This window comes from Rhipicephalus sanguineus, chromosome 10 (assembly GCF_013339695.2).
Source record: "Rhipicephalus sanguineus isolate Rsan-2018 chromosome 10, BIME_Rsan_1.4, whole genome shotgun sequence".
Classification (NCBI taxonomy): Eukaryota; Metazoa; Arthropoda; class Arachnida; order Ixodida; family Ixodidae; genus Rhipicephalus; species Rhipicephalus sanguineus.
The window spans coordinates 13,007,339-13,034,955 of record NC_051185.1 but is presented as its reverse complement, the minus strand read 5'-3'; the positions used below and the strand labels follow the sequence as shown (position 1 = coordinate 13,034,955).

Here is a 27,617-nt window from a genome sequence, read left to right as displayed (position 1 = left end):
TTAACGAGAAACGGGTCTGATATCCCAGCCTGAGGAAATTGGAAAGGGAAAGAACCAGTGTGGCACTCAGAGCCCGGGAAACGTCATCTTAAGGATGCTAGTCACTTGCGTAATCTAAGAGATTATGGCCTGTCTCACGTTTCCCTGACAACAACGCTTGTACTAATTCGATGTATTTCGCGTGTGGCAGTCACAAAATGCGCACGCAGCAAGTGCCAGTTGTTTCCGCTTTTTCGAGTGGAGCTCGATAAACTAGGACATACACCGTCATGAGCGCCTCGTGCAAACGTTTTTCATTGTTTCTTTTTGTTGTTTTGTTTTCCTTCGTTGTGGTCGCTTCGACGGCTACGAACTGTCATTTGTGCGTATTTGTTCTGCGTCCGGGCGAGCTGTCGCTGCGTGTAGTGTGTGCTTGTTTCCCACATATTCCGTTGTGACAGACGCTTCGCGCAGATGGCTGACGCACTGAGACCGGCCGAGACTGCGTCGTTCCTCCTGAAATGCGCCCCCTTGGTCGTCCTAGTGCTGTTTGCGGGGCCCCAGACGTCACCCAACAACTTCCCACAAGTGCCAAGAGGTCCCTACTGGACACTGCTCAATGCCGCTGAACTAGTAAGTCAGAAGACCAAACCACTTCGTTTCCAACGAGTAAGTTAGGGGTCCTCCAGCCGAAAATGTTTAGTTCAGTAGAATTACCGCAATACGAGCCCAGTTTGAAGAAGACAAATCTGGTGAATATGTGCAGTCCAGCTTCATTTTGTCGTGGATTTATCTTTTTGTCAAGTTCACACGCGTTGCCCCTCAGCATTAGAAAATGGCGGCGCAAAACCTCAGCACAGATGGTTCGAAACTTTGGACCGCACACGAAGCTCAGACAGTGACAAGTACATACACATTGAAATTTTCAGCGTGCTACTAAGATACTAAAGACGACATAGAAAGAACCACAGTGGACAAAGCAAGCGCTTGTTTTATCCCCTGTGGTTATATGTCGCCTTTCGTATCTTAGCAGCGTGCTGAAAATTTTACTATGAACAACCAACTGGCCCCCGCCGTGGCTCTTCTTGTTACACGTGCAGAAAACATGCAAATACCAAAAGAGCTTACATCACTTCCAGTGAGAAATCGTTGAGCAGGGAATGTCGTCGGGTCATGGCTTCAAGAAGATTGCTTGTTGTGGTAAGGGCCTGTTGCAGACAACTCCATTTTACGCAAGACAAGAGGAGACAAGCCTCTTATCGCAACTTCGGCCAAAACTCAACAAATTCAATTCGCCGCGGTGATGTTATCGTGCTTTAACGCTGACCCGAAGGTCGAGAGATCGAATCCCGGCCGCGGCGGCTGCATTTCGACAGAGGAAAAACGCTAGAGGCCCAGCAAGACTTGTGTTTGGGCAAGTTGGTTCATACATGATACGGACATACGAGCGCTATGGGACGGGGACATAGACAAGAGGTACACAGGACAGAGCGCCTGTCCTGTGTACCTCTTGTCTATGTCCCCGTCCCATAGCGCTCGTATGTCCGTATCATAGCTAGAGGCCCGTGCGATTAGGTTTATGTTAACGTTAAAGAACCTCAGGTTGTCGAAATTTTGTGAGCACTCCACTAGGTACGCCGTCCCTCATATAATCATATCGTAGTTATGATACAGAAAAGCTTGAAAAGAATGCATTTTATCTGCATATTCTAAGCGTTTTACTAAAGGCGCCAAAATATTTTGTAGCCAGGGAGCCAATCTGAAGTTTTCCTCACCAGATGGGATTGTAAAGTCTTGTTTTTGGTGCATAGTAGCGACAAATGTCAACCCTCCTTCAAGCCTCTGTCATTTTCCTGAACTTGCATATTGTCGGACTTAGGTCACCAGGTATCTTGAACCATAGGTCGGCAAACTCACTCATGAGTCGACTCACTCAGACTCACTCAGACTCATATCGAGACGTGAGTCTGAGTCTGAGTGAGTCCGGGTGAGTAAAGTTTTTTTGAGTCTGAGTCCGAGTGAGTTCGGTTGGGAAAAATTTTGGTGAGTCTGAGTCCGAGTGAGTCCGGTTGAGGAAAATTTTGGTGAGTCTGAGTCCGAGTGAGCCCTAAGGGCAAAATATATTGCATGAGTGAGTCTGAGTGAGCTCCACATTTTTTGCCGACCTATGGTCCTATCTACTCAACTTTAGCATTACTATCAGCCCTATGTCAGCTCACGTTATATATAATCCCGCATACTTCAACGCGCTACCGTTCATACGTCAGCGCAATATTTATTGATCAGAGGCGTGAGTTGAGGAGGGAGAGGGGGAGGAGGTGCCTTGACCTCCCCCCGCAAACTTTTTCACGGGAAGTTACTGATAAAAATACCTCGTGTGAGTCATGACTTTCAATAAAAAGGTCCTTATTGAACTGCAACCTCAGATAACTCGTATTTGAAGGTACGAGATCAAAAGGTGCTAAGTGGCGCATCGATTATGCGAGATATTGGCGTTAAAAAGCATTGACATTATGGTAGAAAAAGGATAATTAAAGGCTAAAGGACTCATGAGTTGACTCACTCAGACTCAGATCGAGCCGTGAGTCTGAGTCTGAGTGAGTTCGAGTGAATAAAATTTTGATGAGTCTGAGTCCGAGTGAGTCCGGTTGAGAAAAATTATAGTGAGTCTGAGCCCGAGTGAGTCCGGATGAGGAAAAGTTTGGTGAGTCTGAGTCCGAGTGAGCCTTGAGGGTAAGATATGTTTCGTGAGTGAGTCTGAGTGAGCTCCACATTTTTTGCCGACCTATGTCTTGAACTGGTGCCCACTAGATACAATGGTGGATGTAAACAAAGGCAGTTGTCTTATTTAAAGCGTATTTTGGTTGGTAGCTTGGTTTATGGGGTTTAACTAATGTCCCGAAGCGACTCAGGATACAATAGACGCCGTAGTGGAGGGCACATAATTTCGACCACCTGATTTATATGTAACCTGCACTGACATCGCACAGCAACACCGGTCTCAGCCTCTCGCCTCCATCGAAATGCGACCGCCGCGGCCGAGATCGAACCCGCGTCTTTCGGGTCAGCAGCCACCGGACCACCGAGGCGGCCTGAACGTCTGTTGAATTCACAAATATGTCATTTAATCATTATTTTTAGCTTATTTAAGTCCACTACTGGGTGAAGTCCTCTCCCAGTGATCTCTAGTTCATTATATCTTGTGCGAGCTGATTCCATTTTATCCCTGGAAACGTTTTTCTTTTTTAGATTTCGTCACTCCATCTAACTCGCTGTCATTTTTTATTGTAGAACAGCGCAAGCACATGTCTGAGCGCTTTGTAATGGCTGGGCTTTTAAACCATCCGCTTGTGCAATTCAGATGGTATGACGCCTGGGGCGATTGTGCGCTTCTGCCACGCAATTTTACCTGTCTGAAGGCGACTCCTCTCACTGCATGACACCTACATAGGTTTTTTTTTTTGTTTTTTCCCGATAGAGCTTCAAGCACTGGTGTGACCTTGTGGTAAGACACCTGCTTGTCATGCCAAAGGCCTGGGTTCGATTCCGGCTTGCAGCCACGATTCTTATTATTTGGATTTTTCGCAATTTTACGCTCGCAACCAAAGACGCCGCCACCGACGCCGTAGTTTCTGCGAAACGAGGCCTTTAACACTATCGCGTTGAAACTCACACGAACAGAGAAAGACGGGACAGGCGCCGGTTCTTTCACCTGGGTGTTTTAAAAAGAAGAAAAAAAAATGATTTGATATACAGGCACGAATGTACAGGTTGTGTCAGTTTACACGCTGCTTTGGAAAGGATCACTTCCAACGCGCTCACTATTTCATGATATAACATGTCGAAGAGAGTGAACCCGCAAGGTTGTGCGTTCGCTCGCCGCTAACGGCGAATTGTTTTTTTCGTCCACTTTAATACACTTCACCTTTACGGCATAGTTACTACGCTTTAATTAAAAACTGCAGATAACACACCATATCTTTTCCACGGTTTCATTATCTGTTGGATTCATATGATTGTTACTAACGAAACGCCGTCTCTTCGATCCACTCCCCTTCTTTCTTTCATAGGTGTGTTGCATTAAAGAAAGCGATTCGGGCAAAACACTTTACTGTAGAGTGAATTTACGCTGCTGAAGTAACCGTCGCTAAAGTTACAACACGGATGCTATGGTTTAGTCGCTAAGTTGTACCTTTTCTGAACTGGAACAGCGCAGGAAAACAAAGTAACGGCCGAACCACTCGTACAAAAGGACGTAGCACTCTGTCCTTCCGTTTGGCTGAGTCGGCAGATTCTTTATTTTTCTGCGCCATCTCAGTTCAAAAATGACAAACCAGTTTGACCAATCTTCAAGTTAAGTTGTGCTGCTGCCCAGCAGGTCGTAGGTTAGGTACCGGAAAGGACGGCCGCATTCCAGTGGGGCGAAATGACAGAACACTCCTACGCCCTGTTTTGGATCACCATTAAACACTGCGATGCGGCCGAAGCTTAGTAATTCATTACCTCGCCAATACAGTCTCGAGACATCTTATAATCCTATAGCTCAAGTGGCATGCTATACGAGAGACATCGTGGTGGAGGGCTTTGGAATGCTTTAACGCGTACTGACACTGCACAGTCTCTCCAATCTTTTTAGGGTCTATTTATACCACCCGTGACGTATCTTGCGGCAGCCATTTATTAATTTACTTTGTAATTGTAAACGGACTCCAGCTGCGGTTAAGGAACTCTATACATGTGCGCAGGATATTCTATGAACCTAGACTCCGGAAGGAAGAGTGTCGCTCGTGCCGGAAGTGCACGTATGCGAACATTGTAACCGCCGGAGGGTCTCACAGGATGTGACGTACGGGCCTATATGTTATAAGGTCGAGGAGAGTGCGTAGGAATAAACGCTCAAAAAACGTTGCCAAACACGTTTTTCATTCAGCACGTGTGCTTGCGTAGTACGCTGTGGATTGACAGGTCATTTCCCCGTTGCTTGAACAGGGTGTAATTCTATGTAGGTGAAACTTATCGTAGGTGACCTTTTACGCGTTCACACATGTGCAGTGGGCGAGAAATACTGTCCTTTTTGCGATCCTTGGCGTAGACGACAGCGGAAGGACAGTCCACAGGAAAGTATTGTTCATCAAGGATTTGTGCGTTATTTAGTGTTAGTTATTTTTTTAATAGCGTTGAACATTACTGCTAACTACGAAAGGACTCCGTTAGCATTCCCGGGTATGATTTCCCGGATGTGCGTAGGATTCATAGTATAAGAAGATAAGAATAACATATGCAGTTTTACCAGCCAAAACCACGATATAGTTATGAGACACACCGTAGTGGAGGGTTCCGGAAATTTCGACCATATGGCGTTCTTTAGCGCGCACTGACATCGCACGGTAGACCGTTCTCTGAAATTTTGCCTCCGTCGAAATGCGACCGCCGCTGCTCGGATCGAATCCGCGACTTCCGGGTCAGTAAGCGAGCACCGTAACCACTGTACCACCGAGGCGGACGTATCAGAAGATGAACGGAGGTTCACTTTGTTAAACATCGTGGCATCCAGAATTGTTTCCCGTGGGCACAAATGACAAAAAAGAAAGAAGCGTGCATGTTATACGCACTATTCGAAGTTTGGGTAGCTCACAAACATGATATTTACGTATGCATTACACCACGCGCTTTTCACTTACTCATATTGGTGAGAATGACGCTAAGACGTCGATGACGCTAAGACGTCCACCAGTGAATGACGCTAAGACGTCCACCAGTGCAAGTTTAAGTTTAGGGGCTACCGGAAAATAGTAAAAATTTGTGTTTCTTAAGGGTTAAGACTGAATTCAGGAGTATATGGGGCACGCAGTACTGGGTGACTGCGAAATAATTTTGGCCATCTCGAGTTTTTACGCTGCGCCTAAATTTACGAACACTCTTGTCCTGTTTCTTTTTTTTATTCCGCGCCTATTGAAATGTGGCCACCGTAGCCACATATTGATAGAGCGTGTGCCCTCCTGCTTATTGGCGTCAGACCTTAACCATTAAGTCAACACAGTGAATTTTATTGCAGTTTTCAATTCGTTATATATTGGGGCAACCATCGCCCACCACGGTGGTCATGTGTTTACGGTGCTTGGCTGCGGATCCGAAGGTAGTGCGATCGAATCTCGGCCGCGGTGGCCGCACATTGATGAGGTCATAATGCTAGAGGCCCATGTACTTAGATTTAGGTGCACGTTAAATAACGCTAGATGGTCAAGATTTCCGGAGCCCTCCACTACGACGTCCCCCACAATCATATCGGGGTTTTAGAACGTAGAACCCCAACAATTACTGTTATTATTATTGGGGCAGCCATCTTAAGTCAGGAAGGCAGACACTGTGCGACCGTGTCCATAAGCGTAGCTTGCACATAGACATTGCACTAAGTATACTGAATTGTGACTCATAGCACGTTTTCACTGTTCTTGAAGACTACATCGTGGTAAACTGCTGCTGAATGCTGCGTATAGTTATAGGCGAAAATTGTTGAAGGCAAGTCACTTTATTAAAATTAACACTCGGGTAAATTGGCTAGTTTCTTTTTCGAGCTATACCGAAAGGGTAACGGTGGGGTAAATACGTACGCTACGGCTGCACCTGTGAACCAATTGTAGGTCGCGTGGTTGGCGATCTTTTTTGAGCGCACATGTGCTGAGTTTGATCACGACAGTCGGAGAGCACGTGAAAACATGGATGCGCTCCACATTGAAATCAAATACCTCGCAATCGCGTCAGGTTCCTCTATATCGCTGTTTAATTTCGACGTACTCTTTTTTTGTGTGTGTGCGTGTGTGTCATTGGTGCAGTGTTCGCGCGGCTAGGTTAGCCTTTCTTTTATATTTATTCGTTTTTTTTCTACTCGAAATGTCACCTGTCAGTGAGTAGATATACTATGCACGTCTCTTAGTTGTCTCTCGTCCTTTTTGCCTGTTACCGAGATGTCCGAGTTTTTTGTTGTCACGAACCAGTTCTGCGTAATTCCGCAATCTGACGGGATGTTTATGCAGACAGACTAGTGCAGAGTAACAGATATGACGACGTTTTGATTTAAGGCGCTAAAAAAGACTAACACATGAGAGACGACGGGACAAGTGCCATCCTGGTTACTGACATCCGGTTAGCTCCGTCGAGCGATGGCCACTGCCGATGGCCGTTGGTCCCGTGTTCGATCCCCGGAACAAGGCGAATTTTTCGTCAACTAAAACTTTACATTCTGAGAATCTGTATGGATTACCTCGTGGCTTCGTGCTGCCAATGGGTGGTTCTCATTTTTGCTCCTTCATTAGTTGCTGTTGTTTCGATTCCTTAATACTCAAAAAAATAAAAAATACGCATGCTATCCGTGGTCTGTGATTGCTTACTTGTTTTCTTTAATGTAGTAAATTGAAGTACAGTAGATCCATTCTGCGTAAGAATGCAGAAAACTAAAGTAACATTCTACCGTCTCAGAAGAGAACAACGCGTTGCGACAGGTGGCGAGGCACTGGAAGTGGTAAAGGAATACGTCTACTTAGGGCAGGTAGTGACCGCAAATCCGAACAACGAAACCGAAGGAACTAGAAGAATAAGAATGGGGTGGAGCGCATTTGGCAGGAATTCTAAGATGATGAATGGTAGTTTACCACTATCCCTCAAGAGAAAGGTATACAACTGCTGCATCTCGTCGGTGCTTACCTGCGGAGCAGAAACCTGGAGGCTTACGAATAGGGTACAACTTAAAATTGAGGACGACGCTGCGAGCCATGGAAAGGAAAATGATAGGTTTAACCTTAAGGGACAAGAAGACAGCAGAGTGGGTCAGGGAACAAACAGGTGTTAAGGACACCTTAGTCCAAATAACAATTAAATTGGCACGGGCAGGGCACGTAGCGCGTAGGCAAGATAACCGCATGTCATTAAGGGTAACAGACTGGATTCCAAAAGAGCGCAAGTGCGCGAAGGGGAGGCAGAAAGCTGAATGGGCAGATGAGATTAAGAATTTTACAGGGATAACGCGGCCGCAGCAAGCACAGGGCCGTGTTGACTTGAGAAACATGCAAGAGGCATCTGCCCTGCTGTGGGCGTGGTCAAGTTGATGATGAATATTATGATGAATATGATGATGATGATGGAGTAATACGTTGTTACAAAGCGAGAAACTAGGTGCTCCTAATTGCAGGCGCACTCGGCCTTCCTGGGAGCGGCTAGCAGTTGCTCCGCCACAATGTAATATTTTAAACCTGCCAGAGAACTCATTTTCCCTTGTTTGTATTCTCCTTTCCTATTCCAGCTCGTAGCTTTTCCTGTGTCGTAGCCAGAACACTCTTCTTTTTTTCAACCTATATTTAGATTAATGAAAAAGCTGCGACACAAATAGACGGTCCGGTCTTTTGCAGATGCCTTTTGTTTTTCGCAAGCTGCTTTTATTCACATCCTCCTGAAGCGTTTGCTTCCATATTGCGTAAGGAAATGAAATACGTGTAGTCTGCGTCTGCTCTTCAGTCATCAGTGGAAACAAGATGTAAAACAACGTTGGGGGATGATTAATTTGCGGACGTGTCAGGTGTACATCGCTTCGCAGAGTCGATGTTGAAATTTGACGTGTCCAGCCATGCAACACTAGCGGGAAGCACGGCTTAGCGTCTCGGACTTGTAGGGAATAAGTGCTTCGATATGCAGCTCGTAGAAGACTATGCCGCCAAAAAAATGTAGGATAAAAATGAACGTGTGGCATGCTTCGCGAAAAAAAAATTGCGAATCTAAGCTTGTAAAAGTATATCGATATATATTTCGAGCGCGATACCAGGAAGAACGGAAAGCAAACAGAAATCAATAAGATTGTTAGGCTTGAAAGAAAAATGTCAGCGCATTTTTCTCTAGAACGAATGCTTAGGCGAGTTGTTTATTAGCTGAAATGATGAGCCTGCCTTCCCTTGCCCTCTAATAAAAGGAAACTGCATTTCATAGACAATTTAGAATGCCTACTGCAAGTACAGTTGCGCAGTGCCCACTACGCCGCCATTCTTCCTTTTGCGAAACAGCAAAGGGCCCACGACTCGTCCGTACGGCAACATGCGAACCTGCGCAGCTGCTGACTGTGTTGGTGCTTTTGCTGATGATTACGGTTAAATATGTCTGAGCGCTGTGTAATGGGTGGGCCTTTAAAACATCCGCTCGTTGAGTAATTCACATGTTTTAGCGCCTGGCACGCTTCTACGCTTTTGTCACGCAGTATTACATGCATTAGGAGACTCCTCCCACTACAAAACATTCATGGTGTTTTCTTTTTTTTTTTCGAGGCTGTTTCAAGCAGTGGCGTCGCTCTGTGGTAAAACACCTGCATTCCACGCAGAAGGCATGGGTTCGATTCTCACTCGAATCCAAGATTTATTTTTTTATGATTTGCGCCTTTCTCGGTCACGGACAGCGCTGATTTTTCGCTCACGGTCAACGACGCCGACGCCGACGCCGACACCGGTATACATGTGAAACTAACTCTTTAATGCGATCGCGTTAATAGCTGTCAGACGCTATTGGGAGGTGAACGCCAGCGTAACACGTGGTTTCCTCTTCGCAGGTTCTCCTCTTGGTCTCCGCTGGACTCTCCATCACCAAAGGCTCATACGCTTTTCAGAATGTTGAGCTGGTGGACTACCTCAGCTTATCGACGTTGCGAGAAGCAACTTCAAATTTCGCCATGGCAATATCACTTGTAAGCATCCGGTGCCCGTATTTTCGCAGGCATTCTAGCATAAGTTTACAACGTTCAAATTTTAATTCTTTATTTTCTAGACATGCAGCATAGAAATTTACCAAAAACTGGTTGGACCCATAGCCGAAGGCTAGTTGCGGGTCAAGTGAAAAAAACAAACAATAATTATGATTACACAGCGAGATACGTTGCGTGCGTACACATTTTCATTATACTATATAATTTGTTCGAGAATGCAAGATATTCCTTCATGGCTGAAAATATACTGAGTATTGTATTCCTTTTATTGTAAACATGTGGAGGCACTACTTAAGAAAAGCAATATTGAGGCGCTTCATCAAGTTACAAACACCCAAAACAATACATCACGACCGTTCACGTTATGGTACTTTATTCAGGCTAAGAAACTATTTTTTAATGCAGTAAGGTCGAAGTCTGGGTCAGTTGGTACATGACGCTGAGGCAAAAACTAGTCAAAAAGACGCCGGACAAGGGGAAGAAGTGACACACACAAGGACTGTTGCAAAATTAAGCACAGTTGAAAAATTATTCGTCCGTATCCTTGCATCTTCCAGAGACGTTATGGCGTGAACAAGCACTGTTCCTTACATTCGCTTATGTGTTTCCCTGCAACCAGCTAAACATATGACATACTCGCAAGTGCGAATATTAGTTGCGTGCATCAATCGACACAATGAACGATGTCGCAGGCACTCTTGACGCTCCTGGTGTGGCGGCGTTGGAGACAGTGCCTTCCACCTTCAGGGTTTGCAGGTGCACTCCTTGGCCTGCTGTTCACGGCTTGCGTACTGGATGTCTTCTGCCAGTGCACCGCCGTTGTACAGTTGCAGGTACGATAGCACAATGTTTGGCAGGTTGCACGAGCATTTGCATAGCATTTGACTGAAACGATTAAAACAAGCTAGCTGGTAGCTGGATGGTGCAAGCTGGTACGAGACCGTTGAGGAAAAAAAAAATTACGGGGCACTACCGAACATTATTCCCACTTCAAAACGTAATCGCAGAACTTATATAAGTGATGTCGGCTATTAAAATAAGATGTCACTAGCGTGAGGCATGCTGGCAGCAAACACAGAGGCATTAACCGCAACCCTCGGTGTGACTTGCCTTCATAGATAAGAAAGTAGAGGATAATAATAAGGTAGCAAAAAAATGCGGACAGCCCGCACAGAGTCGAATAACAGACACATGTGTCAGAGGCTGCCACGCGGAAAGTAACTAAATGTTTGGAGGTTCGAATCTATTTCACTTCTAGGCACTCTCGTACTTCGCAGCTGCCTGAGTTGTCAGAACTACAGCATAAGCATATCACGCTTCTTGGGTGACGGCGAACTCGACTCATGCTTTTGTGGATGCCACGCCACATAGTTGTGCATAGCCGCTTGTGCCATCGCTACTGCGATGTCAGACAATCTGTCTAAATCTTTCCAAAAGAAGACACGCAAAAGCCGGACTGCCTACGTTGCATAAATTCTACCTAAAACATTGTATAAGCGCAATAACATGTTAAATATTTTATAGTGAAATAACTGCGGCACTTCAGCATACATCTCACTTCCAGCAATCACTTCCGGCAGCTCCCATTAAGAAGTGCAATATTTTTAAGTATGCCTTCACAGACTCTCGTCCTCTTTAATTCTTTTCCATTCATTCATTTGAACGCCCCTTCCCTTACCCAAGTTCAGGAAAGCACACTGAAGATATGTTATAAAGGCCTCTCCTTTTATGGAATAAATTGGCCGAACAGATTGTGTTAACAAAATATTTTCCAAACTCTGAAAAACTGTGATTATACCTTATAATACAGCCATACGGAAGTGTTTGTAGATCACGTCGTACCGTTTATATTCGCTTGATGCTTGTTTGACTTTCCTTGTGGTACTTGACGAGAAATCTCCTAATTTTCACTCATCTCACCCACACCTACTATTCGTTCATTATATTCTCATATTTTATTCTATTCTACTCTATTCTTCTATTCTTCCGTTCCCTTTACAGGCGAGCCCTGCAGTGCTACAAGTGAGCTTTCTTACTTACATGAATACCATGCCTCTTTATGTGCGCGACTTATATCTCGTTGAGCGACCAACATCATTTGATAACGTAGTTTGATATCAAAGTAAACGTCGATTAAACGCATGCTTTGTTTCCTAGCAAAGCATGTCCGTGTGACTCCGGCACTACAACCTTGCTTGCAATGTGTAATGCTACATTTGCAGGCAAACCTTAATAAGAATGGCTGCTTTCTGTGCTAGTTGGTTCATTGAAACTCACGTAACAGCGCGAAAAAGTGGAAAGGACGATAACAGAGACGGTGTAGAAGCTCGGCCTATGTCGTTGTCCTTTCCACTTTTCGCGCTGTTACACGAATCTAGACCTGAATACATTAATACGCTCATTATTTCTCAGGGCATAACGCTGTCGGCTAGTCAGCTCGACAAGACGTCCTTCATCGTGAGCCTCGTCGTGCTGGCCACCGTCATGGGAAACTTCGTGGTGTCCGAAATTCAAGACTTGGTCATCAAGAAACCAAATAAATTTGTGGTAAGAGCTTTCGTCGCAAATTGTCGAGACGTTATGGATCATCACGAAACATTGCATCCGTGAGGAATAATTTTAACGGAGAAACTGTTTAAGCTAGCCTTAATTTAACATAACCAGAAAACTATTGCCATCATGAACGGGTATGTGCCACTGATATTGGGCAAATTCCACTACTCACCGCTGGTTCACTTAGAGAGAGAGAGAAAAAAAATGAAAGAAATACTGGGAATAAATGCATAGAAACATAGAAAGACAGAGAAATATACAGAAAGAGGGAGAGGGAGAAGGCGAGAGAAAGAGGCAAATAGGGAAAGAGATAGAAAGAAAATAGAAAGATCAAGAGGGAAAGAAAGCTAAAGAGTGCGAGCAGGAGAAAAAAATCGAAACGTATACAAAATAGAGATACAAGAAACAAACAGTAAGATAAAGAAAGAGAAGAAAGAAAGAAGCAACCAGATTAGACTTCAAAATCGTCCAGCTGTTTCAAGCCTCGCGCGACTTACTGCAAGCTTCGCCCATTTTTTCTTGTATTATTCATCGAATTATCAAGATACAAGCAGCCCAGGCTTTTACGGGACCATCGACAGCATATCGATCACATGATGAAGACATTATTGCTTAGAACTATAGTGACACTGAAGCGAAAGGATCCTCAATCCACTGTCATGATAAGAATAATGATGATGTTGATACATGAAACATTGTTTAGTGTTTAATTAATTTCAATGAACTTAGGACACCCAAGCAAGCATGTATAATTTTGCAAGAGCAAAAAAGAACTCAGAATAATTTTGCCTGTGTGCGAACACATTGTACGCATCGAGGTCTCCAATACGTCTTGTTTTGCCTCACTTTATGCACGCAGTTCTCATTGTGTGCCGCTGGTAAACAAATTCCAGCAGCTCAGTCTTCCTCATGAAGCATTCTATGGTATTTTCCGAATATTCGTGCATCCACTTGCAAGGCTAACAAGTCTATGCTGACACTGTTATTAACAACTGGGTTCTGCTGTACTCCTGCGCTGCGTGTCATGCAGTGTGTCCTGCCTCTGCTAGTTCTTTTAAAGACGATAGTCTTTCTTGGGGAACTTAAACGCACAAATTTTGGTCTGTCTTTCTGTTTGTCGGCACGTCACTCTATTCAGCCACCCGGCCAAAGTTGAACCACTTGCCCAAGGGCCAGCCATCTTGAACGGCTGACTAGGTTCATACTTGTGTACATTGTTGATCAAAAAGCAAACATTACGCATATCTGTTGCGCAACATCGCTAGGCAAGTATTAGGTGGTGGGTTTTTTTAATAGAAAATACATAGATACGTAAATCTAGAGACCCTAGTTTCTTAAGCTGAGCTGAAAATGCGACTGTGCTGAAACTTGCCTTCCTCCGTGCCCTCTGCACGAGCTCATTGTTGTGTTTAGGTTTCGGTTCAGTATTGCACTGTACGAATGCCATGGGGCGCCGCTCTGGCATTCCTGTTTTACCCAGGCGACGTGTAAATAAAAGAGTGTGTGGAGAGTACTCGTTGAGTGCGGACGTTTCTTCTGCTTCGGCGCTTCGCGCCAAACCGCGTGTTCGGGCTGGCTGGCGTCCCCGCCGGTCGCATTGGTCACCGCCGGTCTTCGCCTGCTGGTGCGCCGGGACTACCAGCCCGCAACACAGCACTCATATTTCCCGACGCATTGCCAGATGGCGTCCATATCTCACGCAGCGCCTCTTCTATCGTCTTTAGACGACATTTGAAGCGAAGCACGCAGATACGCGGCCCATTTTTTATTTCATACTTCCCTCCTTTTTTCTTTCCTATATTTTTCTCATCAAGCGGGTAAACACTGTATTCGTTTGAAAGAACTGCTAACCCTTCTCTTTTCCCCCTCTCTCTCTTTGGTACAGTTTCTTTATATTTTACGTAAATCACATGGGCAGCACGAAGGGCATAAAGGGTAGGCGTTTGGCCTTGTTTACCTAGCGCAGCAGCAAACGTAAAGTGGGCTTGAAATGCACGAGGACACAGCGCGACTGCTGCAGCGGGCGCAATCTTGTTTTGTCCTTTTAACGCGAGAGCGTTAAAGAGCTCGTTCCGCAGAAATTCCGCTGTCGGTGACGGCGTCGCTGGTGTGAGCAAAAGATCATCATCTTGTCAGTGACCGAAAATCTAAATAATAAAAAAATCTTTGGTTCGAGTGAGAATCGAACCCTGGCCGTCCGCGTGGCAAGCAGGTGTTTTACCATAGAGCCACTCCATTACTTGGAACTGCACTGAAATTAACTTTAATGCTTCACAAACATACGCGTCCTGTGTACAGGTGTCACAGTACGAGATGTAATGTCACAGTAAAACGGGGTACAAGCGTATACTGCCATTGGGCGTCACACCATGTGAACTGCATAACGAGTTGGTAGTTTTAAGCCGGCCAGCCATTACAAAAGGCACAGAAACTACTGCGCGTATTCCCTTACGAACACGTAGTGGGTGTATCGCAACTTCGAAAAAGTATCACGCGCGTGGTTGCTGCTGGTTTAAAGCACGCCACCCATTCCAAAGGGCATACACATTAGTGCGCGCATTCTCTTACACACGTACTAGGTATACACTGCTGTCATAAAAGTGCTGTTGAAGAGGGCGGAAACCTTTACCTTTACTATAGATATGTCGAATGTGTGTGTGTACGCGCGCATGTGTGAGACCGGGCGACTTTCTGTCATGGTATACAGAGCACAAAATCACGCTCGACAACACTTACCTGCCTGGACACCATGTCGGATCAAGGACGTGCCGTCCCCCCCTCCCCGAAAAAGTTTCTGCCTACGCCACTGGACGTCATTGGTTCTTTTCAGTATGGCTGAAGGTGGATCACTTATCCTACCAAGTTGATAACACCTACACACCGCTTGCGAGTCCTTCATAATCACTACGGGATCTTTACTCCTCGCTGTGGTAGCCGCGAGTGCCACGGTCGTCTCTTCGGCCGAGTACTTGTGCCGGCTAGCAACCGACGCAGATAATCGGATCGTGGTTATGGCACGCAAAGCGCAGGAATTTAATGTTTTCTGACTACTAAAGCTTCGTCCCGGGTACCATCACATTAGGATCATGCGATGGGCGGCTTTTCATGCTAAAATGTTGCATACGTCTTTTCTTTTTTCAGAATTTGATAGACGAAGACACCTCGTCACTGCTTGCTCGGCAATCATGTTCGGTCCTCTTTCCGTAAGTTGTTGAAAGAGCTACTTTTATGTCTGCAAGCCTTCTTTGCCATTAAGCAGTCTTCTCAAAAGTTTCGAAGTACAGATTTCGTGAAAACTTCTTCGTATTTTTTAACTTCTTTATTTCGAAAGCCTGCCCTCAGGCTTTGTACTACGCAGTGTCATAAATACACGTTCAAATTTGCTTCATGTAGGCATTTTAACAGTGAACGATGCAACGGTCCGTGATTCCATCGATTAAGGTGGGGTAGTTTGCCAGGCCCGAAACCTGTTGCACGGAGGTGGCGAAGAAGGCTTAAATGTAGGCCTGTGCAAGTTTACAGCCAGTGTGTCGCCAACACATTGCGGGTTCAGATGTCACTAAATGGGCACGCTGCACCATATGGGCCGCTGTACTCTTGCTCTCAGATAGTTGAGTGATTCGTGCGACTGGCTGTACATGGCGCTGCCATATTGGCGTTGTCGTGTAGTTACACAATTACGATAGCATGGCATGGTGTACCAGGAACACGAATGTAGTCGGCAAGGGTATCACGTCGCGTGTCGAGGCAATGTCTTACACAGAGCTAAAGCTCTCGATTCTTTCTAATCGCGTTGTCGTCATTCCGATGCAGGCTTTTTAGGGACACCTTGAAGAAGGGCGTATCAGCGTCGGTGCGGCTGCCTATACTGCGAAGAGGAATGCACTGCAAGGACCTCGTTCGGACAATCACGGCAAAACTCACGACGAAGTGAGTTCTACTCATATCATTGCTTTACTATTCTGTTTTCAGCTTTCTAGTTTTTGTCTATAAGATTGTTACCTCATGTATATTGATGCTTATACCATGTGACTTCACCAAGTAATGTCATGTGACGTCAAGTGGTGACGTCATCGCATGACATCATTGCTTGGTCAGTGGTGGGCCGATCCCGGAGGCAGTACAAAACAAGGTGAGGTGGAGAAAGCTTACCATGCCTCCGATCCTGGAGGCATTGCATAAAATCACATTAGTTCCAGAAAGCTTTCGGAGGGGGTGCACAGGAGGTTCAATACATTCACTTAAAAAAAATATGATACTTTTCGCCTTCGAGTCGACTGAGGCGGATGCATAAGGGACCCTGTGAGTTATTTCATAAGAGCTAGCCTAGCCTTATCACGATAAAAAAATACACATGTAAAAAAAAGCACTGAAAGGACTCATGCGGTTCCGTAAACAGGGTAAATTGCACAAACAAGTCTATAAATCCGCATACAAGTCCTGCACATATCAACGTAACAAAATGCAAAATGAAACTGGTCTCACGAGTGCTTAGTAGGTGTCTAATTTCTTACACTTTCGATAAGTAGTTCAAACTTGATAAACCCCTCTTTTCTTCTGCAACTACATTGTTGGTCATCGTCCAAGAGCTTTTTCTATATTAAAATGCTGTTAGACCAACAAATTTTTTAACCCGATTGACTAATTAATTTATTTATTTCCAGTGAAACCGGCATTATATAAAGGATTGTTAAATCTAATCACTGTCATGTAGCGTAACCATATCGTGGACTTCAACCAAACCAGGGTTTCAATGTGGTCTTGGCGAATCCTTTGAACAGCTTGATGTAGCGCAAAACGACAGATGGACACGAGAAGGAACATAAGGCTATGAGGTGTCCTTATGTGCCTTCTCGTGTCCGTGTATGGTTTCGCGCTACATCGAAGCTGTTTTTCTACAGCACAGAAACTCCACTCGAATTTCGCTGTATATCGCACGAACTCCACTCGATTCTGTGCGATATTCCGTGATTTCCATAGAAACCACCTTGCCTTTCAGCCTTCAGTCTAGAGTGAGCACTTGAAATCTCAATGATATTTACGTTTGTTTTTCTGCAGACGAATTCCTCCCGGGCGGCGCCGGACGACATTCGTGATTCGATTGGGCAAAGTGTTATGGGTGGACACCTTGCGGATTCTTCTGGTCACAGGTGGATACTACGGCTGCATATATGCTAGGATACCGGCGCTGGAGTAAGTGCTCCGTATGTCTGAAGGCGATTTTAAATAGCACCGTAAACGAGTTCAGGTGACAAGATAAAACCTTGACTACGAATAGATATTAGGCAGCTACCTGCCCAATGTTTACCTTAGATTAAGGTTAGTATAACGGAAGCGATGGGCATGGGCAGGGCATGTAGCGCGTAGGCAAGATAACCGCTAGTCATTAAGAGTAGCTGACTGTATTCCAAGAGAAGGCAAATGCGCGAGTTGAAGACAGAAAGTTAGGACGGCAGATGCGATTGACAAGTTTACGGGTATAATGTGGCCGCTGCAGCATAGGATCGGGTTGATTGGCGGAACATGGGACAGGCCTTAGCCCTGCAGTGGGCGCAGTCAGGCTGACGATGATGATAATGATACTGATGACGATGATGATGAGGATAACAGAGTTAGTTGCATATGCGAACGTTTCGACAAAGGGTCCTTTCTATGTAAAATGCTGCTCTGCCGAAAAAGTTGACACTCCCCTTTGCTAACGCTAATAGTAGAACAGAGGAGCGCCCGTACTCTCACGTTTTATTCACTGCTAATTCTCTTTTCATTCACCATAAATTCACTTTTATCTCTTCGACATTTCATTCGCCGCTAATTCAAAATTGATTTACCTTTAATTCACCTGTTATTCACACTTAATTTACGATAATAGACCTCTGATTTCCCTTTATTTCATCTTATTTCCCATAATTAACTTTCATGCTCACCCAGTGAATGCGGGTATGCGTCACACGTGACTTTTGCCACCATTCGTGTTGTCAGCGCGACCTCCAGTGACATTCCTTGTTTTACACCAATGTTATACATTCAGAGCCAACGTGTTCCTGTCTACTTTTCTCTTGTTTTGACAACTTACGGTGTGCTTAAACCTGGCGCTTTTTTTTTTTTTTGCCTCTCGGCGTCTCATCAGCCGCAATTCTAAACACTTTCTCGCTTAAAGCCAGGGAAACTGACAACCGCCCGTTAGTAGCACGGAGCCTCAACGAAATCCATACGCGGCCTTCTGAGAAATAAATCTTCTTAGTTGTCGAAATAATTTGTCCTCGTCCGGGGATCGAACCCGGGACCAACGCCTTTCCGGGGCGGTCGCTCTACCAATTAAGCTAACCAGGAATCTAGCTATTGGCAGCGCTAAGGCAATTTATCGACAACTCGAAGCACATGGGCACATATTATTCGAGTTTCGAGTTGTCGATTAATTCGTTCTCGTGCTGCCAGTTGCTAGCTTCCTGGTTAGTTGAACTGGTAGAGCGAACGCCCCGGGAAGGCGTTGGTCCTGAATTCGATCCCCGGGCCAGGACTAATTTTTCGCGAACTGAGAAACTTTATTTATGAGATGTCAGTATGGATTTCCTTGTGGCTTCATGCTAGTAATGGGTGGTTGTTAATTTATCTTTCTCAACCCTTCCGCCACCTTGCGGCATTCCCCAGAACTCATTTGTCACTTCCTTGTTTATCTGGCGGTGCGTTTACGAGCTATCATTGCAAACAAGCAAGTGTTAATAATGTGAGCAACTGCCTACTTACTGTTCTTCTCTTTACCTGACAGGCTGCTGATAGAAAGCCGTGATCAGGTCGGTATGACGGCGGCGGTGTTGCTCTTCGCCGCTGCAACCACCTTTGAGCTCCTAATATCCTGCTACCAAATGGACATCCTGAACACGTACGCCATCAGGATTCGTTCCATGGTGCAAGGACTTATTTTCAAGAAGGTGCGGTACTTTGTCAATAGCACAGCTTTGGTTTGAGCTAGTTGGTCATACATATTTATGGGAACACTGGCGCGAAACAGACGAGGACAAAGGACACGGTAGACAGCAGAGTTCTTCAACCATACCATTTGGGAAACCGCGTTCCAAAACCCGGACATGGCCATGACTGATTCTGCGAGGGCCTGCAGAGTTTCGCGCCATCTGGGAGCAGCAATCAAAAACACTAGATCCAGGGGCGTAGCCAGAAATTTTTTTCGGGGGGGGGTTCAACCATATTTCATGTATGTTCGTGCGTGCGTTTGTATGTGCGCGTGTATATATACGCAAGCAAAACTGAAAAATTTCGGGGGGGGTTGAACCCCCCCCCCTGGCTACTCCCCTGACTAGATCACCGCGGCGTCGCCCCTGTGTGCGCTCCTCGCAGACTGCTCAACGCCACATGCAGCGTTGTCGCGAACGTTTATTAGTTTATTTTTTAGTCAACAGATGACGCGACAATCAGGAGAGACCCCCCCCCCTTGATTTCGGCCAATGGTGAGTTCGGATTTTGATACATGGGGCCTACAGGCAGTTTCACAACTAGTATGATTGAAGAACTCTGTGCAGACAGGCCGGGCGCCATCCTGTCTACTGTGTTCTTTGTCCTAGATATTTCCATAAACTTTGCCAATAGTTCTCAAAGCTCTTACAGTTGCTGTTGTTTGGACAGGCATGTGCGCATGAGAACTTCCTATTCCAAAGACAACTCCTGCAAGAGCACTGTCCATTGTCATGTCATTTCCTTCATTTGTAGCAGTTTGTTATATGCTTTTCTTTACTTATTCATCTTTTTTTTTGATGTAACCAGTTTTTTCGCTGTAGAACTTGTAGGAATGGAGTAGTGAAGGGGATATAAATCTCCAGCTCTCTACCGAAAACCAGTTACAACAAAACACAGCAGCCCGACAATCCAAAGGAGCGAGTATTTGCTGGCCACACGACAACGTCCTCAGAATGCATACGAGTACCGTGTAGATATTTGCTGCTGTTAACACCAAAGCGTTAAACGATATATAAAAACTCGGGAGTTTTCTGTGTAAAAAATACGATATGATCACGCGCCTAGACGTAGTTACGGACTTCGGAATAATTTTGTCTAACTGTGGTTTTTAAGCCCGCACCTAAATTTAAGTATACGTGTTCTAAGTGAAGCCGATAAGCTGTAAGCAATTCACTGTGAATCTTAGAACAACAGACAGTGAATGCATCGCAGAAGAAAGTAAGACGCGTGAACATGGGCGTGAGAGGAGAGTAACGAGCAGGTCTGGTTTTCTGCCCATGGACTTAACGAGCGCTGTCCTTAGGCAGGCAGTGCTCATCCTGCGTCAATCCTTTGGCTTCGTCCGTTGATGCGCATTGCAAGAAATAGGAATATTTTCACCTCAGTTTTAAAGTCACCTCATAAAAAGAAGAAAAAATGGTAATTTCACTGTAAATGCGAAAGGAGTGTTTAAGCATTACATGGGGTGATGGGGCGAAGCACATCCATGGTGTATGCACAAGAGAAACAGTCGACAGACCGTCAGAATTCTGAGAACGTCTCAACTGTCTCAACGCGCTGGCTTGCACGAGGGGAAACCGACAGCACTATGAAAAACACGCTTCACCACGTGCGGGACATTCTTAAATGCGTTATATTGCGCTTCATGAGGCATGCGACTACGGCGCAGTGTTTAGAGTGTCGCAGCATTTTTATTAGACGCCACAATTATGAGAACTAAGAGGCAATCAAGCCTATTATTTCCTTGGCTTGATTGTCTGTTCTTATAATTTTTGTGTCTAACGTAGAAAAACGAGCCTTCAAATTCCCCTTCCTTCATTCATTCGCAGAATTTTTATATATGCTTACTTTTTTCACTTACAAGCACCACTTTACTGCCGCTGCCCTTTCAATCTTTCGCCGCCTTTTTTCTAGTGTGCGCATGCGTGGCTGCGCACATGGCGCCAACTCAGATCGACTCAACGGACGATTCTTCCAAGCTAGCGGTCCTGTTGCTAACGTAATAAACCATCTACGTCATCATTCCCGTCGCAGGTGACCAACATGTCAGCTGGCACAAAGGCCAGCTACCCGACGGGCCACATCGGCTCGCTCTTGAGTGTCGATTGCGCCGTGCTCGCCAGTTGCGCCTTTTCCATACCCGTGCCCCTGTTCGGAGTGCTGCTCTACCCATTCCTCTTCTGGATGCTTGGCTCACGAGCCGGCCTCTGGCCTTCACTGTGTTCTGCTGCCTGGGCCGTGCTAGTGCTGGGCATGCCCTTTTTCGGCTCGTTTCTGCAGAAGAAGTTCTGGGTGAGTGTCAGAAAGTTTCCGTGACTGGCCACCTTTTCTCAGCAGTTGTCAAAGCATAGGGTGACAGCACAAAGAACGGGGCAAGCGGACTGAAACAGACGAGGCACTGTCTCTCTTTGCGCATTGATCAAATCCTTCTAGCGTGCGCTAACCGGCCCAGGTGATCACTTAATTGCCATAACAAAAGAGTTGAATGTACGGCGATCTGGTGTTTTGACATTAATATCATCGTAAATAGGGCAACAAAACCGGGCAATAGTTTCACAGCTCGTGAAAAATTGATGCATTTTTCATCAGGAAAGCAGGTCAGGAGTGTGTAAGCGACACATAAATTGAGCATACATCAATTAAATTTTGTTTCGTGCCTGGTTTGATAATTTCCTGTTTGGTTATCTTCATTGTTCGGTGTGACTGTGCGCCTGCTCAGCTTGTGGATCTTGTGGCTCTACCTTCAATAAAACCAGTTGTCAGTTTGCGCCTGCGTTCGTCTTCATTTCTGCTGTCCCATTTAGTTGTCGTTTTCTATCGGTAAGATTGACATGTTCGAGGTAAGGCTTCTTGATTAACACTATCGTAAATTCCACTATATTCATGTACTTTGACGCGTTCTGTTTTCAAATCTCTCGCGGCGTGTTGCTGGAATACGAGAAATTAGAACAATCGTGGCGTTGAACTTTCAGAAAAAAGTAATCCAAGCTCGCGACGAGCGACTCAAGGCAACCACCGACCTGCTGTCCACCATCCGCGTGGTGAAGATGTATGCCTGGGAAGACGCCCTGAGGGAGAACGTGCAACGAACCAGGGATGTCGAGCTCAAGTGGCTACTCAGGGTCAACATGCTAGACGCCATCTTCGACTGCATCTACAATTCCACAAGTTCAGTGGTACGTGACTCCGGACATCTTGAACGTAGTGCTGATCTATAGTCGGACGCAACTTAAAAAGTCCGCAGAGACGCCGCCCGGATGACCAAAGCGCGGCCACCGATCCCCTCCACGGCTAAAGAAATAGTCCCGCTCATGGACTCGACAACGTTCTCCAGAGGTTGGATCTCGGGTCGTCAGGCTCATGACGACATTCTGGAGTGCGCGCCCGTTGGCGCAGCCTTCTGTGTATCCGCCTTTGAGGGGGGCTTCTAAAGTTGTAACCGACAATGCTCGTATCACCAGTAATGGCTTCATTAAAGTGTGAAATTTAAGATACAGCCTAATTAATCCAACAGGCAATGGGGCCAAACAAGGAATAGGGTATATGATAACGGTAGTTTTTAGCTATATAGTATAGAAATTAGGAAGCAAGGTGGGTAGCAGGAATGTCGCGGGATCGAATCCCGGCAGCGGCGGCGGCAGTTAGATGGAGGCGAAATGCTAGAGGCCCGTGTACTTAGATTTAGGTGCACGTTGGAGAACCCCAGGTGGTCGAAGTTTCCGGAGCCCTCCACTACGGCGTCCCTCATAATCATATCCTGGTTTTTGGAGCGTAAAACACCAACATTTATTACTGGGGAGTGGGAGTATACGTATAATGGCCTATGCAAACAAAACATGAGACAATAATAATAGAGGGCAGCGCCTCTGTCGTCTCTAAGCTTCCTTTCTCATGTTTTGTTTGCACTGGCCGTAATGAGTGTAGTAATTATTGCATAACGTTGACATAAGTAACATATATATGGCATAAAGTGGGCGTCACATGCTACGTGAAGCCAGCTGGAAAAAAAAGGAGTGTCCCACATTGGCCGCCATGGCTATGAGTGACGCTGGTGAAGACTCCCAGTATTACGCGTACAACATACCCGATACAAGTGAACGACTGCAGTCGTAGTCGAATTGGTAAGGCATCGGACGCGTATTTCTAAGGTTGTGGGTTCGGTACCTACCGACGGCAAGTTGACTTTTTGTTCACCTTAATTTCTTTTCATTTTGGGTCGTATCACCGCTTTACAGTTAAAGACGGCTACAGTCAAAGCGGCTATAGTTACGAGAACTGAAAACGATCAGCCTTGTTTTGAATGCTTTCTTACATACTGACTATATAGTCTTGATGAGGCAATCACGCAGGCGAAGCAAGTTACTATTTGCGGACAAACCGCGCCAGACTATAACCGTACCTACTGTACACCACGAAGTAACGATTTTCTCTGCTTTTTTGTTTACCCGGCTGTTTATCCTCTTCGTTAAGGAGACATACATCCCCTGTGCGTTACTAGACTTCATTATCTGTTGGTTTCACATGAATCAGTCATTGCTGTTGTTGTTGTTGTTGTTGCTTTTTGTTGTTGTTGTTGTTGTTATTGCTAAATGTGCCTTGTTTTTCTTCGCAATCTGCCCTTCAGCTCATGATCATTCTCTTCTCGACGCTCTACTTGCTGGAACCCAACCTCGTGCTGACCCCAGCGTTGTCGTTCTCCTGCGTCTCACTGCTCTACATGACCGATCTCAGCATGAACGGCTGCGGACAGGCGCTGAGGAATTTTAGCCAGGTGATAAACTTCACCCTTCCTCGCACGTGCTCATTACTTAACAGTAGGGGAGCGCAGATCGCGGGTTGAAAGAACAGCTTGTAAAATACTCACAGGGTCCCGTATGCACTCACCTAAGGCGACAGGAAGGCGAAAGCCATTTTCTTTTTCTTCTCAGTCCATGTATTTTTTCCTGCTCCGCCAGCCTCCGAAAGCTCTCTGCACCTAACGTGGTTTTCCACTGCCTGCAGGATCGGAGGCACTTTACCTGGTTTTGCACTGCCTCCGTGATCGGCCCACCATTGACCAAGCTGCGATGTCATGTGATGACGTCACCATGTGACGTCATAATGATGTCGACAAATTTTGGCGATCTGTTACGTCATAATGACGTCATATGATGACGTCACCACGTGATGATTTTTCGCATCGCGGGACGCCGGTAAATTTTCGCGTCTGATGGGGCGTCTAAGGCTTTCGACTTAATACACCTAGGACATTATTGTAACGAGTCGCAAAGTTGGCAAGGAATGGCAGGATGCTAACGTGATCATCACAGCCGTCCCAACATCCGTGGTGTGAGGTATGGACGCGTTATAAAAGTACCAGGGGACCCCGATTAATATGAAGCTCTGTATTATACCTTACAGTCAAGTAATTAGAGACAAAAACTAACGAAGGATTGACCCTTGTATCCGTTTCCTTCCGTTTTTTCTGTAATAAGTACAAGTACTTCGGGGTGAAAAGCGCACACGCTTAAAAGACACTATTTAGGCAGCTTCCGGAATGATATCAACATTAAGGCGGAATATATACTTGTGTGTTAATTGGTGTATTCATGTGGGAGGTGGCAAACCAAGGATTCATGTGGGAGGTGGCCAAGAGATGGCAAACGCGTCAGGGGGAGACAGAAAATTAGGTGGGTAGATGAGATTAAGAAGTTTGTAGGTATAACGTGGCAGCAGAAAGCACAGGACCGGGTTGATTGGCGGAACATGGGAGAGGCCTTTGCCCTGCAGTGGGCGTAGACAGGCTGATGATGATTATGATGATATACTTACGAAAATGGACGCTTCTAAAGAAAGAAAAAAGTACTTCGCAAGTGGAAGTTGTCCTTAGAGCACTATGTCACATCGTAAGTTTTAAAACAAAAGGTATTTTGAGAACTACGCCGCAAGTGGCATAACAGGAAGTTCTGTCCTCTACCTCCACAGCACATATGTCGCGTATAGCAACGCGCTTTTCAGGGAGGAGCTTGCGGGGTTAACCAGTTGGTATTTCCGATCTAGATTGTTCTCTTTTCTTTATAAAATGTCATGTCCGCGAATAGAAAAACTGGCTCTATTAAGCAAATTATGAAGTTTCACGTAGATCATGTGCTCCACTGTAGTAGCAATCGTTTCAGCAATTTTCGTCTTCTATATTTACAGGGCACGTTATCTCTCAAGAGAATTGCTGATTTTTGCACGGCAGAAGAGCAAGAGTCGAACGTAGTTGACTCCCGAAGCCAATTGCCGACGAGGAAAGGTAAGGTGTTGGAAGACTGTAAGGGTATTTTGTTCATGAAATAAGCTTACTATGAAGTGCATTTGACGCACCTAATATCAGCATTCTATGAACGCTGGAGTTGTTGGGCGCTTATCATTAAAAGAACAAAACTACATGTATTTTCGTATTAGAGTAATTAGTGAAGTTACTGTCGTAATAATGAAATGGGAGTTTACTTTGGGGATGAAGTGATGCAGTCGGTAACTAACTGTGCATGTGCATACTGTGAGCCTGTGTGTGTGTGTGTGTGTGTGTGTGTGTGTGTGTGTGTGTGTGTGTGTGTGTGTGTGTGTGTGTGTGTGTGTGTGTGTGTGTGTGTGCAGGAGGATCGAAAGGTGGGCCAGTTGGTAATTCATTTTCTTCGTTCAGCGAACTGGGAGCGCAGAAAAAGACACAAAGGACGAAGCAAGGAACCACATAAGACGAGCGCTCTCTTATGTGGTTCCTCGCTTCGTCCTTTGTGGCTTCTTCTGCGCTCCCAGTTCGCTGAACGAAGATAATGTGTGTGTGTGTGTGTGTGTGTGTCTCATCTTGAAGCTGTGCTTTCCAATATTTGCAATGATTATTTCTTGTAGAGTCAGCACAGAAAGCGAGCGATTAAAGCTTGTCTTATTTATTTATTTATTTATTTATTTATTTATTTATTTATTTATTTATTTATTTATTTATTTATTTATTTATTTATTTATTTATTTATTTCAATACCCTAAAGGTCCTTTTGCGCCTTACTTGGAGAAGCGGGAGGGATTTCAATTGAGTAAAGATACCTCATAAGCAACATAAATAGAAAACAAAATGCCAAGAAAATCCGAAAAAGGAAACAGCAAGTAAAACGGAATGACGGCCTCCAATGAAATACATTCACGAACGTCAGTCGAATCAGTCAAATGCATTATTGATGAGTTCAGAACATTTTGTTAAATAGTCATGAAAACAAGGAGGATACCTACATCAGAAGAAAAAAAAAGCTTTGCGTATATATCGCGAACAAAGACTGTAAATGAAACGAGCGGTCACACACAGGTTAACGATAATGAAGACCAGCAGATAATGAACCCGAGAAAGGTATAGGAATCGTTAATTGTATTGTTTTAGGTGTATTGTAGTACTTGTGATGTAGATGTGAAGAAATTAATGTGTATGAAAAGACACTTTACTTTCTTACGAACCTGCGACTTTCGGGTCCGAAGGTCGCAGGTTCGGTCCCTGCCGGCGGTAAGTTGTCTTTTCGTCCGCTTTACTTTCTTCATATCTGTATCACAACTACCACAATACACTTTAAACAGTACAGTTAACGTCTCCTATATGGTTTTCATTAGGGTTGTATCAAACAAAGAAACGAGACTTCAAAAATTCTCTTCCTTCATACCGGTTAACAACGTTACTCACTTTGCAAATAGCCCTGGAGCACCGAGTGAAGTATCGAAGACTATACTATCTCGGCGATGTTAGGCGGAAGAGAGTTGCCCTCGTTTGTACATAATGATGATGGGGAATTTCGATACTTCTTCGTCCTGGCAGAAATGGGCGTTACCTTGTGCGCAAGATCGAGCCGGGTTAACGTATGAAGGGCTAGAATGATATTCTTCTGTGGTTATTAAGGAAAGGAAAAACGCACCTAATTTCTGTCTGCCTATAGGCGACACGGCGCAGTGCCTTGTAGGGGTGGGGGTAAGGAGGGAATAAAAGAATAGTAGGAAAATAGAGAGAAAAGTGATAGGAGCACATCCATCCAACGAAGAGAAAAGAGGACAGGAAAGATGGGGAAACGGTCACGGGAGTTCAGGGACGGGTCCGCGAAGCACAGCTAGAGGCACGGTGCACAATATCGGCGAAGCGGCGAAGGCCCCGTCGATGAGCGGCGTACGGCATAGCGGGCGAGGAGTCCGTCACGGGGCGCCGATCAGCGAGAGGTACGAGGAGTAATCCAGGACATCGCGGCCGGCACGTCCGTCTTGCTTGAAATCCAGCGAGCGAATCGGAATGATATGGGACGGGGCGAAGGATGAATTGCTGTGATAAAGTGAGTGAAAGAACGGTAGTCGAGTAAATCACCTGCGCATGGCAAGTGTAACAAGGCTC

General features: G+C 45.4%; 2 protein-coding genes across 2 annotated transcripts in view; both read left to right on the top strand.

The window, feature by feature from the left end:
- Positions 1-445: 445 nt before the first annotated feature.
- On the top strand, positions 446-15,475 carry LOC125760139 (uncharacterized). Its single transcript, XM_049419869.1, has 5 exons — positions 446-612; positions 9,563-9,697; positions 10,408-10,548; positions 12,128-12,262; positions 15,410-15,475. The coding sequence occupies exons 1-5, from the start codon at positions 454-456 to the stop codon at positions 15,473-15,475; spliced, it is 636 nt and encodes a 211-aa protein (XP_049275826.1). The 5' UTR covers positions 446-453.
- A 612-nt stretch (positions 15,476-16,087) lies between these two features.
- LOC119407063 (ATP-binding cassette sub-family C member 3) overlaps positions 16,088-27,617 on the top strand; it is a 45,545-nt gene continuing 34,015 nt past the window's right edge. Inside the window, exons 1-7 of the mRNA XM_037673901.2 lie at positions 16,088-16,198; positions 17,327-17,461; positions 19,035-19,197; positions 21,272-21,529; positions 22,210-22,413; positions 23,862-24,008; positions 25,418-25,514. Of these exons, the coding sequence (XP_037529829.2) occupies positions 16,149-16,198; positions 17,327-17,461; positions 19,035-19,197; positions 21,272-21,529; positions 22,210-22,413; positions 23,862-24,008; positions 25,418-25,514 (1,054 nt within the window). The 5' untranslated portion in view covers positions 16,088-16,148. The remainder of the gene's footprint in view (positions 16,199-17,326; positions 17,462-19,034; positions 19,198-21,271; positions 21,530-22,209; positions 22,414-23,861; positions 24,009-25,417; positions 25,515-27,617) is intronic.